General features: G+C 34.2%; 1 protein-coding gene across 2 annotated transcripts in view; it reads right to left on the bottom strand.

Moving 5' to 3' along the window:
* The window catches only part of TTL (tubulin tyrosine ligase), a 43,486-nt gene that overhangs the window by 4,023 nt on the left and 25,077 nt on the right, over positions 1 to 14,386 (bottom strand). The window contains exons 5-7 of one of the 2 annotated variants that reach the window (XR_012473322.1): positions 13,585 to 13,854; positions 5,010 to 5,141; positions 593 to 678 (exon numbers count right to left, since the gene is read on the bottom strand). Coding sequence is in view for 1 of the 2 variants with exons in the window: in XM_074209287.1 (XP_074065388.1) it covers positions 535 to 678; positions 13,585 to 13,854 (414 nt within the window). In the remaining variant the exon portion in view is untranslated. Of the gene's footprint in view, positions 1 to 534; positions 679 to 5,009; positions 5,142 to 13,584; positions 13,855 to 14,386 lie in introns of those variants that run through there. The other variant, XM_074209287.1, reaches the window with a different exon arrangement.

The raw sequence follows: 14,386 nt of genomic DNA, 5'->3' as shown, positions 1-14,386 counted from the left end.
TTCCGTGTATCCATGTGATCAATAGATCTTAGTTTTTGAAAAGAAAGAGGTTTTAGAAGTTATCTAGTTCAACTACTTCATTTTACAATAAATAGACTGAGTTTTTCACAGGTGCCAAGGGACAAAGAGGTTGATGGAAGAACTGAAAATTGAGTTCCTAGTTCCCAGAGCAAGACAGGTTTTCTTAATGGAAAAGAATAGAAGAGCTAAATTATTATTAATAAGCAATTTAATAATAATAATAATAATAATAAGGATAAGGATAAGGATAATAATAATAAGGATAATGATTCTCATACCTTTGCAGGGTTGTGGTAGGGAAATCATCATATAAACCTTAAAGGTCTATATAAATGAGACCTATCATAATTATTATGTTTTTTTTATTCCCCAAATCGTCTACATAGTACTGAGCACATAGTAGGTGTTTACTAAATACCTGCTGAATGGGGAGGGGGGAGGAAATCATGTAATAAGAACCTATTATCAATCTATCCTAAGGAAGGTAAAATGAAGTATCTAGGGCTGGCTTACTGGGCACATGCGGGAGCCCCATTGACTTCAATGAGCCAGACCTTCAGCTCCTCATCCACCATGAAATCAAAGCCAAAGAGCTGGAAACTCTGGTAGTGAAGGTGTTTAGTGCTGATTGCAGGCTCTATACACATAAGGCAGCTTCTGTAAAATTGAAGAAAGAAAGGAACTTAGTAAAGAAGGAAATGGCAATTTATTAAGCAATGCTAAGCACAAGTTCCAAATATCATCTCACTAGATTCCTGTAATAATCTTGGGAGATGGATGCCATTATTTATTTATTTTTCTTAGTTAATTATTTTTCTAACTACATGCAAAGATAGTTTTTAACAATCATTTTTTGGTTCACATTTTTATCCTTCCCCTCTCCTCCCCCTTCCACTGACAGAAAACAATCTAATATAGTTATGCATTTTAAATATATTTCCATATTAATCAAGTTGTGGAAGAATAAGAAGAAAGACCATGGTGGAGGGAAGTAGGTGTCATTATTATTCCCATTTTATAACTAAGGAAATTGAGGCTGATTGAGGTGAAGTGACTTGTTCAGAGTCACAGAATTTTGTTTTGTTTTTTGTTTTTTTACAAGGCATTGGGGTTAAGTGACTTGCCCAAGGTTACACAGCTAGGTAATTCTTAAATGTCTGAGGTTGGATTTGAACTCAGGTCCTCTTGACTCCAGGGCTGGTACTCTATCCACTGCATCACCTAGCTGCCCTACAGAGTTAGTTTTTGAGGTCACATTCAAATTCAAATCTTCCTGAGTTTAGTATTAGTACTTCATTCACTGTGCCACCTAGCTGCTTATAGGAAATCTTAAATTTCTATTGTGTTGTTTCAGTTGTGTCTGACTCTACAATTCCATTTGGGTTTTCTTGGCAAAGATACTAGAATGATTTGTCCAGCTTATTTTTCAGTTGAGAAACTGAGGCAAATAATATTAAGTGATTTATCCAGGATCACTGGGATAGTGTCTGAGGTCAGATATGAATTCAGGAGAATGAGTCTTCTTGACTCCAGGTTTGGCTCTCCATCCCACTAAACCACTTAGATATTCCATTAAATTTCAGTAGATAGGCATATATTAAGTGTTTGAGGAAGATTTTATATTAAGGCTTTAGTTTAATAAGAGTTAATAGAAATTATCATTAGAAGTGTACTTCATATTTATTACTAATTACGTAGTGCTTCTAAGTTTGCCAGTGCTTCATCTCATTTGACTCTAACAACCATACTGTGAGATCGATAGATCATCTTGTGATGTCTTCCTTGGACATCAAGGATAAATGTGACTTGTACATGAGATAGTGAGCAAGAAACAGAGGCCAGATTCAAAACAGAATTTGCCTAACTCCCAAGTCAAGTACTCTGCCCACAATGCTATTTTTCATCTCTCTATCCTTTTCTATTAGTTAGATACTAAAAGATAATTAGAACCAATCAACCAATAAATATTTTTTTCAAAATTCTAAAAATTACCAATATGTTCAACCACAACTAAAGTGATACCTCTTTCCCAGGCCTTTCAAAACAAACAAAACACCCACTTAAGGACATTTTGAAATGTTCATTCTTCAAGTACCTGTAGCTGTGTATTACTTTATTGAAGATATCATTTTCTGTGTATTTTCAGCAGGAGAAAAATGAATTTGACCAAAACCTTTTTGTAAAGCAGATCAAAAACACTGTTCTTTCCCAGAGAATGGAAGACAAGAAAAAAAAAAGGCTGACTGAATCTTCTTTCCTTTCTTCCTCCTTTTCCAAACTCTTTCAAATCTGGAGCTGTGATTTCATTAGTTTAGGAAATTCCTGATGAGGAAACCCATCTTATTTAATTTATAATCTTAGAGAGCTCTGGGACTTCAACCCAGGTATTCTTTAGTCTGAGGCGAGCTCTTTCTGTTTCATTATGCTGCTTCCAGACTGAATTATGGTGACCAATTCAAGATTCACAGGATCTGGAGTTCATCTAATCCATTTTTAAAACCAAGGAAGAGAGATGAAGCAATCTACTAAAGGTCAAACAGGTAAGAAAGTAGTAGAGTTGGGATTTGAACTCAGATCCTCTGACTCCAAAGTCAGTTCTCTTTTGTGATATTTATCACTTTTTTAAATGGGGAAGGGGGGAGAAGACAATCAGGGTTAAGTGATTTGCCCAGGGTCACATAGCTAATAAATATCTGAGGCTGAATTTGAATTTAGATCCTTCTGACTTCAGTGCTCATCTAGCTACTTCTATGTCCTACTCCTTGACAAAGACACGTTTCAAATTTCCTGAGTCAGATGCCATTGCATGGTTATTTCAATACTGGACTGAAGAATGTAATGTTAAAAAAATCTAACTTTATTGTTTAATCTCATTTGCAGATTTGAATGAGTTAATTTATAAAGATGATCTAAAAGAGATTTTCATTGGTTAGCATTCAGATGGTGTTGCACAGGTTAACCTTTGATAACCAAGCTGGACAGAGCCCAGTATAGCTTGAGTCCTGAAGTCTGTCAGTAAAATGTGTGTTGGCATGTAATATGAGTTGAAAAAGAATAATACAGACTGAATCAACATTTTAAACTGAGCAATTAAAAGATTTGTTGGCACTTTAAAACAAATTCATTTCTATGACTATGATTTTGCTGACTGTTCCTAATAGTTCTCTGCCAAAAAAAAGATAATTCATTTCAAATGTTTGATGACAAAACAAAAGAAGATGAAAAGTCAACTTGTTGGTTTTTTAAAAATTATTATCTCTTCTATAATTAGATACTAACAATCAAGATAAATACTTCTTTAATTTGAGGCTTTAACCTCAACTCACTAGGATTATGAAGAGACAATATGATCTGTCCTCCTACAGCCAATCAATCAGTTGCTAAGTCTTGTCATAACCTTACCCATCATAACAGCTTACCTACCTATTAGACCCCTTTTCATCACATACATAGCCACCTTCCCTAGCTCAGGGAGTATTACTTTTCATCTGTACTACTTATAAAAGGGACTTCACTGATCCTCACTTTCAGGATTCCCCTTTTTCCAATCCGTCCTCCACATAATTGCCAAAAGACTCTTCCTAAGTCAGTAGATAGGCTAAAATATATCTTCAGTGGCTCCCAATTTTTGAGCATAAAATATTAAATTTCTCAGTCTGGCATTAAAATATGGCTACAACTTATATTTCTAAATTGTATATTACCCCTTGCTATGTATTCTGTATTTTAGCCAAACTGCACCTCTAACTGTTCCATTAAGTCAACATTCCATGTCTCACTTCCATGCCTTACCATAGGCTATTCCCTATGCCTGGAATTCTATGCTTCCATCTCCACCTTTTCAGAATATTTAGTTCCCTTCAAAGCCAAACTCAGGTGCCATGATAAATATGAAGCCTTTCTTATTCCCTACTAGTGCTACCCCACACCAAATTTTCTTTGTTTTAAAAAAAAGTTTTGATCACCAAACATTATTTTTTCTTCCCAAAGAAAATTCATGTTGTTTTCCTAAATATCAAACATTTTTTTTCCTTTACACTTCCCTTCACCCATCGGGGAAAAGGAATCCTTGTAACAATAAGCATATCTGTCTTTACATAACCCTCAGTGGAAAGTTCCTTGAAGGCAGATTTTATATCTTTAATGTATTGCTTGGGATTGTGAGAATTAATATATTTTTGTTTTGCTTAGAATTTTGCTTGGAACATTTTATAATTTGGATGAACATATAGATAGAAAGCTTACCAGATCTGAAATTGACAAAATGTTGGCAAGGATACCTAACACATTGGACAACAAAATAGAAACTAAAAGGATCTCAACAGACTAAAACACTGGACCAAATCACATAAGATCACATTTTAATATGAATAAAAGGAAAATCTTATTTTTAATCTCTCCCCCCTAAGAGTCCTTAACTTCTTCAAGGGTCAATTTAGGACCTACTTCTTAGAGGAAGTCTTTTCTGATATAACCAATGGCTAGTGTTTTCCACTCAAATTACCTTTTATTATACTTATCTATATAATGCTCCCTTTCTTTCTCCTCACTACATCCATCTCTCCTATAAGTTCCTTGAAGGCAAGGACCATTTTTTTTTCTCAGCACATATTCAAATGCATCTGTGATTGCAACCATTCATGAGTACCTATTAAAGGATGCAGATGGCAACTCCTCTGTGTCTGTGCATCCTGTGTTACTCTTGTCCCTGTACTTCCATAAGTTGACCACAGGAGGAATCCACTGCATAAGTTAGAAGCCTACCTCCAGACACCTCAAGGGTATTATTTTCAAGTCTCTTGAGGTTATATTTTAATCTAGTTCTTCAGAATTCCTTAATTTTTATAGGTAACTCTCTGTTCATATTCACTATGAACTCTCCAATTCCCTCTATGTGTTAATCAGTTTTAATTCTTCAGAAACAATTGTATTTCATGTCTAGGTGCCACATGTAGAGTTTGGAATTAAAAATATGGGCTTTTGCTTACCTGAGAAGCTTGGGGGGGTCAGTTTCAGTTTTTGCCATTTCCCAAAGGCAAACCAGCCTGCCCTCCCCAAGGCATACCAGTTCTTGTCCTCATGTTCAACTCTGGACCCAATTCCTTGACCATCTGTATTGCCTGTCCCAAACATATATTCAACAAATATTTAGTAAGCATCTAATACATAATAGGCAAGGATAAGATTTAGTAAGTGCTTAATAAATGTTTGTTGAATTTAATCCAATAAAGGAAATCTGGGCTTGTTTTGGAATTAAATCAAGATGACTGAGCATCTTAAAATAATCATCCAAGCCTCCTCTCTGGGTATAGGGAGTAGGAGGGGGAGTGTGGGCAACCTTCTCTCTCCAATTCATGTTACATTTCAAAGACTTTGTACCATTTATAAATTTGCTTTCATTTTTCTTGTCTTCTTACTATGTAATATCATATATTGTTTCCCTATATTTGTGTTATTTGTACCATGAGGGTAAGAACTGCATTCTATCTAGATTTTGTATTTTTCTCAGGGTATGAGCACCATGCTCTACATATACTAGCTACTAAATAAATTTTTTTAATTGCCACTTATTTCTAAGAATAGATATTCTTCAGCTGTTGGAAAAGGGGGGTGGCAATTAACTAATTTTAGCTATTATGCAAAGTCTTTTGAGTAGATAGATGAATTTTCAGTGATAGCAGTGCTATACATATCAATGTATATACATATATACATACTATCTTGACCTTCCAGATCAGGTCATTTATTCACAAGCAAGGTACAACAAAAATTGTTTGTGGAAAAGACTCAGTGATCCATAGCAGCAACTTATGTAAACCTAGCAACAATATTAAACAGATTTTGACTTGTGCTTAGGGTCTTTAAATTTCAGGATTTTGGTTCATGCTGCTGAATCAGATGGTCTGTACTGTATTCACAGCCAGAGAATTAAAAAAAAATTAAACTTAGAAAAGCAAATGTATCAACTAATGGGTATAATAGTTTCATTTCTACTAAAAATCTACATCTTAAATATATTCCATCTTAAGATGATGGACTCCAGTATCAACTGCAAATTGTTTTAAAAACAAGCCTCTTGTATTTTCCACAAAGTTAAAACTTTGCACAAGAGTATAGCAAAAATATAGTTACTCATTCTCTTCTCATATATGTATATATACATATATATATATATACATATATATATATATGTATATTTAATGTGCTGCTCCAAAGCTACTTTACAGAGTAGCTATAAGTTACTGTTAACAGTTTAGTCTTGACTCAGCATAAACTCAAATAACAACCCCAATCTATATTCAGAATCTTTAGAAACTAAGAGAAGCTCAGAGCCTGTAAACTGAGCTGTATCTAGTACACTGTTGGAGAGAGATGGCTTAAGAAACTTAACAGATCAGACATTTTGGGCTGAATTAAGTGGCTGAAATTTTGTGGGGATAAAGGTAAAGGCTTACATGGGTTCAAACAATAAACCTTACAAATACAAGATAGAGAGGCATAGTTAGAGAGTAGTTTGTCAAAAAAAAAATGATATGGAAACTTTAGTGAACTGAAAGCTTGATATAAGCCAATGTTGTGTTAGGGTGGCCAAAAAACCAAATATGCTCTTAGGCAGGAAGACAGGTCCAGTGCCTAGAAATAAGGAAGTGTCAATCCCATTGTATTTTTGCCATCTTCAGATCATACTGGGAGTGGTTCAACCCTTAGCCTAATTTGCACCACTTTATTTTTTATGGTGCTTATGGCCAATTGGTTTTGTTTTAGAAATGGAGCACAGAATGAAAAAAGAGCTGGAATGTAGTCAGGAAGAACTGGGTTCAAATCCTGACCCAGTCAGTTTTTAGCTATACAACCATGGGCAAATTCACTTCTTTAGGCCTAATTCCTTACCAAAACTGGAAATTATCATACAATGGAAAGAATGCTAATCTTGTAATATCAAGACCTTCTTTGAATTCCAGCTGTTACCAACAGTGTGACCTTGGGTAAGTCACTTACCCTTTCTGAGCTTCAACTTCCTTATTTGTACAATGAGGAGTTGGGATAGATGATATCTAAGATCCTTCATGACCCCATTTTTACTAAAACTTTGCATCACCACCCAGCTAGACTTTTTTACTTATCATTTTACATATGAACTTCAGTTCATTTGATACTATTCATATGATTTCAGTAAGAGTTAATTCTTCAGGTATGAAATGCAATTCATAACACTTTCATAATAAGTTTTAAGGACCATTGTAACTACAAATCTGATAGTCAGGACAGTTGGAATAAAGAGCAACAATGAAAAAGTCACCCCACTATTCAAGTCTGAGCCCAATGATACCACTAGTGGTTCTTTATTTGAAATGTTGGTCAAGAATACTCACCTTCCTTAAATGAGAATGAAAATATACTCTGCTCTAAATTAACCTACTAAATTCCATAGAATAGCTCATCCTCTAACTAGAACAAGCTAATTTGTTCCATTTGGACACAAAGAACAAAATTAAGAGTCAAGAGCCAAGGGGGTAAGTTTCAAAGAGGAAAATTTAGATTTGAGGTAAGGAAAAAGTTCCTGATAATTAAGACTATCTCCAAGTAGAAAGGGCTGTTTCAGAAAATGGAGGACTTTCCCTTTACTGGAGGTCTTCAAGCAAAAGTGAAGACCACTAGTAGATTAGGTAGGGGTTGAATTAGATGGTCTCTGAGGGCCTTTCCAACTTTGAAATTCTATGAAAATCTTAATATTCTCAAATGCAAAGGAAATCTAATTTCTAAAACAATGCATTATACTTGCCAGGCTAACTGTGAGTGAAAATTAAGGACACTGCTCTAAGAACAACTCAGATGTGGGGCATACATCATCTTATACAGAAGTTTGGGATTCATGTTTTATCTTTTTTTTTCTTTGATTTTTGCAAGGCAATGGGCTTATGTGACTTGCTCAAGTTCTGAGTCAGGATTTGAACTCAGGTCCTCCTGACTACAGGGCTGAGACTGTGCCACTATGCCACATAGCTACCCCATTTTAGTCAATAAGTAATAATTTTACTTAATACACAAAGCCTATCTTAGACAAACTGAAGTCTAATAAAGGTCATCCTCTTTAATATAATAGATGATGGTCTAGGGAAATAGTTTTGAAGTCCAGAAGCCAGACATTAGGCTAGGAGGGAAATGAAGGCTAGCTTGGGCTCTTCCACAAAATGCATTCCAAGAGGAATGCACTAGAGAGAGAGAAAAACATGGGATTGGAAAGACTGTAGCATACATCTCCCACATTTTCCAAATAGACTATTTGAACAAAATAAAAAATTTAAAAAATTTTCTATTTTCTCAGAACTTGGCACAAAGCTGAGTATGTAACAGAACTATAATAAATTTTTACTGAATCTAATTGGATAGGCAACAAAATGTGGGGCACAAAGCCAAGAGATCATTAAATGTTCAGAATAAAGCTTAGGAAAGACATCAAATAGATTTAAAATTCTAAATAACATAGGGGAAACTTAGGTTAGCTTGACTTTTTCTAAGTACGCATTAATTTGGAATGTTTTGACTTAAAGATAATCCTTTTGTTTCCTAGGACTATCATTCAAAGAGGCTATTTCATCTATATATATTTCAAAAAATAAGAACAGGTATAATTTTGCCCTGTATGATTGTGTGAGTTATGGGGAGCAGAAAGGTCTATTGAGGGCCTCAAAATATTTGGGAAAAAATTATTTTAAAATACTTTTAATCAAATTCACGAAACTACCACAGCTCCTTTTTATATTATCTTAGAAAAGAAAATGTAGAAGGCTCCAATTAATTAGGAATTTTTCTTACATAAGCACTCCTTAAAATGTAAATTGCTTAGCATTTTAATGTGTGACACTAAAATCTGAGGGGGAAAAGGTCAAATAGCATAGCCACAGTCATTCTATAGCAGGTGATATTTAGATAAAATGAAGAGAAATTTCAATCTTTCCAGGTCGATGAAAAAAATGAAATTTATTCAGGGCTGAATAATGGAACAAAAACTGATTAACCTTAGACTAAATGTATTTTATTTATGGTCATGTTCTAAGATGACTGCCATATTTAAATACACAGGAAATAAAAGCTTTAGAAGCAGCAATTTTTTTGTCATCAAATATGTTTCAGGTCTGCCTAGTAAGCATTTTTATTAAGTGCTTACTGAGAGCCAGCACTTAGCTAAGAACTGGAGATACAAAGAAAAGCAAAAATATTGACCTCCTTCCAGGAACAATATGCTTGAGAAAAGTCACTAGCACTGACCATTAAGAGATCACTGGTGATTTTGGAGAGGGTAATTTCAATTCAGTGATCAGGTCAAAGTCAGATTAAAGAGGATTTTGAAAAGAATGAGAGAAAAGTGGATGTACCTGGCATATAATGATTGAAGAAGAAAGAGAAAAGATATTTGCCAATAGCTAACAAGTATGGTCAAATCAAACAAGAATTTTTTTTTAAGGAATTCATCCCTGTAAGTTTGACTTTCTCGAGGATGGAAAAATCAGTAATTTTTTCTTTCCTAGAAAGAATTTTTGGTTTTCTGACAGAAAAAAAGATAAAGGCATTTATGCTACATCATTTTAAAAATCCAAACCCAAGAACAATTTAACTTACTATGTTAAGAAGATAATATATGACCATGAGCCTCCTTTGTTTCACCCAGCATACCATATTCTTACTACTTTCATGTCTGTTTTCTTACAGTTTCACTTTTGGTGGGATTGCCTCTAATCATAAGACAGGAGAAACAGGCAAAGGCTGAAAATGTACACTAACTCAAGTTTGAAAGACAAAGCTGGATTTGGGGACATTTTATTTCTATCAAGTCAATTACCTTATTATATGCTCTCCCCATATTAGAATTTAAGCATTGAAAAAGACCTTAGGGGCGGCTAGGTGGCTGCAGTGGATAAAGCACCAGCCCTGGAGTCAGGAGTACCTGGGTTCAAATCTGGTCTCAGACACTTAATAATTAACCTAGCTGTGTGGCCTTGGGCAAGCCATTTAACCCCATTTGCCTTGCAAAAAAAACCTAAAAAAAAAAAGACCTTAGAAGTCATCTAGTTCCATGGCTTATTTGATGTACAAATCTTCTCTATCTATAGTCATACAGTTTTGGATTACTTTCAGTGACAGGAATTTCATTATCTCACTTAGCAATCCATTCCATTTCCCAAAATTAGCAAACTTGTTGGGAAATTTGCTCACATAGGGACCTGGAACCTGTTCCCCTGTAATTTCTATTTATTATTCCTAGCTTGTCTCTATGGAACCATGGAGGAAAAATAGCATGACTTCTCCAAATGATAATCTTTCAACTATCTGAATGTGCCCTTTATATTCTTCACCTCATCAATGAGCCCCACAAGTTTTCTCCTCTAGAGTTAACATCACACCCTCTCCTTTAAAGTATCCTTAATATGTCACAATTTTGAATCCCTTCATACTGGCTGCTCTTTCGGCATACCATTCTAATTTGATAATGTTCCTCTTAAAACACACCAGAACTGAACACAAAATACTCAGTGTTTTCAGACCAATACAGAAATTGTACTATAGTACAGTAGTTTTTAACCCAGTAAATACTTAATAAATATGGGCAGCAAGGTGGACAGAACACTAGGCCTGAAGTTAGCAAGACATCTTCCTGAGTTTAAATCTAGGCTTACTAACTACTTAAATAACCCTGGGCAAATAACTTAACCCTGTTTGCCTCAGGTTCCTTCTTTGTAAAATAAGCTAGAGAAAGAAATAGCAAACCTTCTTCTAGTATCTTTGCCAAGAAAACCCAAATGGGATCACAAAGAGTCAGATATGACAGAGAAAACTGAACAGCAATAACAAAAATTTTTGTTAAATTGATTCTCTCTCATGGTAGATATTCAATGAAGCTCAAGATCACACTAGCTTTTTGGTAGTCTACTAAAACTTCTGAGCATATTTTATTTTTTTTTATTTTGTTGCCAGTACTTGTAGGATTTCAGATCTGGAAGAAGTTTTGAGGAGCTAAAGTGAAAAAGGAAGTTGGGAAGCAGACCCTCAGCAGATAGTGGGGAGGATGTGATATCTTTCTACAGGGAAGACCTTTTTCTCAGTTTCATGGTAACAATATTTCTAAATTCAAGAGGATTAGTCCAGTTAAAAGTCTGGTTCCACTATGGCCACGTTTTCAATTTGATTAACACTATTAATGCTTTTATTTCCCATCAATTCAATTTACTTCCAATCCTTAGTCTGCTGATCTGTGCATACATGGTTCCACAGAAAAATGTAATTAGTTGTCCTCAAAGTGACAAATATGATAAAAATAACATTAAGTAGTAAACATTGGAGAAGTTGTACAATAGAAACACACTAATACAATCTGGTTGGAGCTATAAATTTGTCTAACATTGTGAACAACAATTTAAAACATAAAAACAAAAATAACTAAGCACTCATATTCTTTGACCAAAAGGGCCTTTTGACCTCCCCAAGGAGGTCAAAGACAAAAAAAAAGGAAGATGCACATATACCAAAATATTCATCTTGCACTTTTAGAAGTAGCAAAAACTGTTTATAAAGTGACCCCACATGAATTAGTTGACAAACTTCAGTAGATGAATACTACTAGCAGGTTGTAAAAAAATGACAAATGGGATGAATTCAGAGGAACAGAGAAGACTTGCATGAACTAATAACAGAGAACAAAATAAGCAGAACAATGTAAATAATGAATAGAATAAATACAAAGTGAAAACAGCACTAGAAGGCAGCAAATCTGGGTCCCAGAAAACAGATTGGAAAACATACTTCACTATTTTTAGGAGAGAGGTAGAGATTATGGGTACAGAGAATAGTATATTCTATCCCTTTTTGTTTTTTTTAATGGGAATTTCAATTGGAAAAGGCAATGTATTTTTTTTTTTGAGGGGGAGAGTCAATTGGGGTTAAGTGACTTGCCCAGGGTCAGACAACTAGACTCAAGTGTCTGAAGCCAGATCTAAACTCAGGTCTTCTTGGCTTCAGGAATAATGTTTTATTCACTGGGTCACCTAGCTGTCCCAAGGGCTATATGATGTGAATTAACTATGGCATGAAAATCATATGGCATGTCAAAAGTTATTAATAAAACTTAAAATACAGAAAATTTGGAATTCAAAATTAAAAAAAATATTAAAATTGTCTTTACATGTAATTGGAAGAAATAAATACTATTAAAAATAAAAATGCATACAGAAAAATTATCATCTATTTAATTAGACTGGAACTATAAGTTTAAAGTCATTAAAACTTTTGAGCTATCTAAGTGCTACATTTATTTCTTTTTTGTAATCTGTCCTATCTATAAAATAATCAATTGGTAACCTCAGACACTAGATTCTGAAGTAAGTTTTCCATTATACTCTTCTGACTGATAACTGCAAGAGGACATAAGACAAATAATTTGACCCAAGAATCAGACAAAAACTACAATTAATAATTAGTGATCACAGGATTTCTTTTGTTTCTATACACTATACCACTTGATAGAAAGATACAAATTTGACCCAAGAAACAGACAAAAACTACATCTAATAGTTAATGAGCACAGAATTTCTTTTGTTTCTATATGCTATACCACTTGTTTCCCTTCCCCATCATCAAGAAGACTGGAAAATCTCTCTTAGAAAGTAACTTAAATAGCAACCAGAACCTAATTTTGATTTTCTACCTTCTCAGAGCAAAAGATGTTCCAAAAAGTCTGTTTTTTAATTATCTGAAGTAGAAATAGCTCCGGGCAGGACATACATTCCTTTGGGACAAGGATAATTAGGAAATCCCTCGGCTCAATTTGTGACCAGTAAGAAGGGAGCAAGTATCAATGACCTTTACTTCTATTTGCTTACTTGGGACCAGAAACACAAAGAATAGAAGGAATGTGGTTAAAAAAAATTTTTTTTTAAACCCAGGATGATTATTTGAACATACAATAGACACCAGGGACTAGTATTAAAGATGATCAACTAGGGATTAGGAGAATTGAATTCTAGACATTAATCTGGTGTAAGTCACTTAGGCTGACACCTAGAGTACTTACCTCACAGAGTTGTCAAAAGGATCAAATGAGATAACATAGGTCAGAAGTGTCAAATGTGTGGCCTGTAGGACACAGATGACCAACAGCCCTAGGAATATAGCTTGAGCCAGATTAAGATGTAATTGGGAAATATTTAACAAATTAAATCAAAATACATTTAAGCATGAATAATATAAATATGGTTTTCCAAATCAATATGTCTCCAACAGGAATCCTTTGAATTTGATTAATGGCTCCCATTTTGATTTGAATTTGACATCATTAAGAGTATAGTTGAAATCCTGTAAAAACTTCAATTTTTCATAGTACACAGAAGTTATTGTTATTGTTATTATTACTATTGAAACCATAATAATAATGGTCTCATCTTGATCCATGTAAAAGCCTACATTCTTGGGAAAGGGGAAGGGAGAGGAACTCCTTTCTATGGAGGGGAACAAAGTCAAATCTCCACTAAAAATTGCCAGAGCTAACAAAAAAAGATACAAATAAATTACCTTATTATTTGTTTGATTTGTAATAAGATACTATTTTCCAGCGTAATGTTCAAAGCACTTATTAGATACTGATTGAATTCCTCAAAGAACATTTCATTCCCTTCTTCATATTTCCCATAGTTTTTTGAGTATTCCTTTTGAATGCAGTGATTGGTCAAATGGCAAGTTTTGTCTTGGAAATTAGTAATATTGTATGGTTCTGAAGAGGTCCGAAGTACGCCCTCTCTGTAGAGGTAGATATTATATTGATGATCCACTAGGACCCAGCTCCTGTCAAAAAAAGAGACCAGTCACTTTTTTACTCAAGCATTTGAACATTCACACACAAAAAAATGTGCCAAAGTAATTATTTTCATAATTTGACATAAATTTTAGTAGGAAAGAAGCATATTTTAACCCAAAAGATAAATTCTGACAAAGTGTTTGGGATGACAACTTTAAGACTTAACTACACTGAACAAATGAGTTACAACATTTAGAACATCTTATAGAAAGCTATTCTGAAGCTGGTTTATGATGGTGTTGAGATTTAAGGAAGGAAAGAATAAATCTGAAGCCAGACCCAGGGAGAAGAACTTTTCTAGAAGAGTGATCCCAATTTAAATGGTCATTTATCATGGTTTTTATTCTTTATCTTGTGACCTACTTCAATGTAATTTTTTATATCTGTGAAATGAAGAATCCTGCACAAGGATCTCATGAAGACAAAACATTAAGCTTACAAGAAACTCCTTAATATGATTTGTTACACTCTGATAAGAAAGTACTTATTCATTAAATAACTTTTACACTCTATAATCTA

The sequence above is a fragment of the Macrotis lagotis genome, chromosome 1 (genome assembly GCF_037893015.1).
Source record: "Macrotis lagotis isolate mMagLag1 chromosome 1, bilby.v1.9.chrom.fasta, whole genome shotgun sequence".
NCBI classification, from domain to species: Eukaryota; Metazoa; Chordata; class Mammalia; order Peramelemorphia; family Peramelidae; genus Macrotis; species Macrotis lagotis.
The sequence above is the reverse complement of the archived record's forward strand: the minus strand, read 5'-3'. Positions and strand labels throughout refer to the sequence as shown.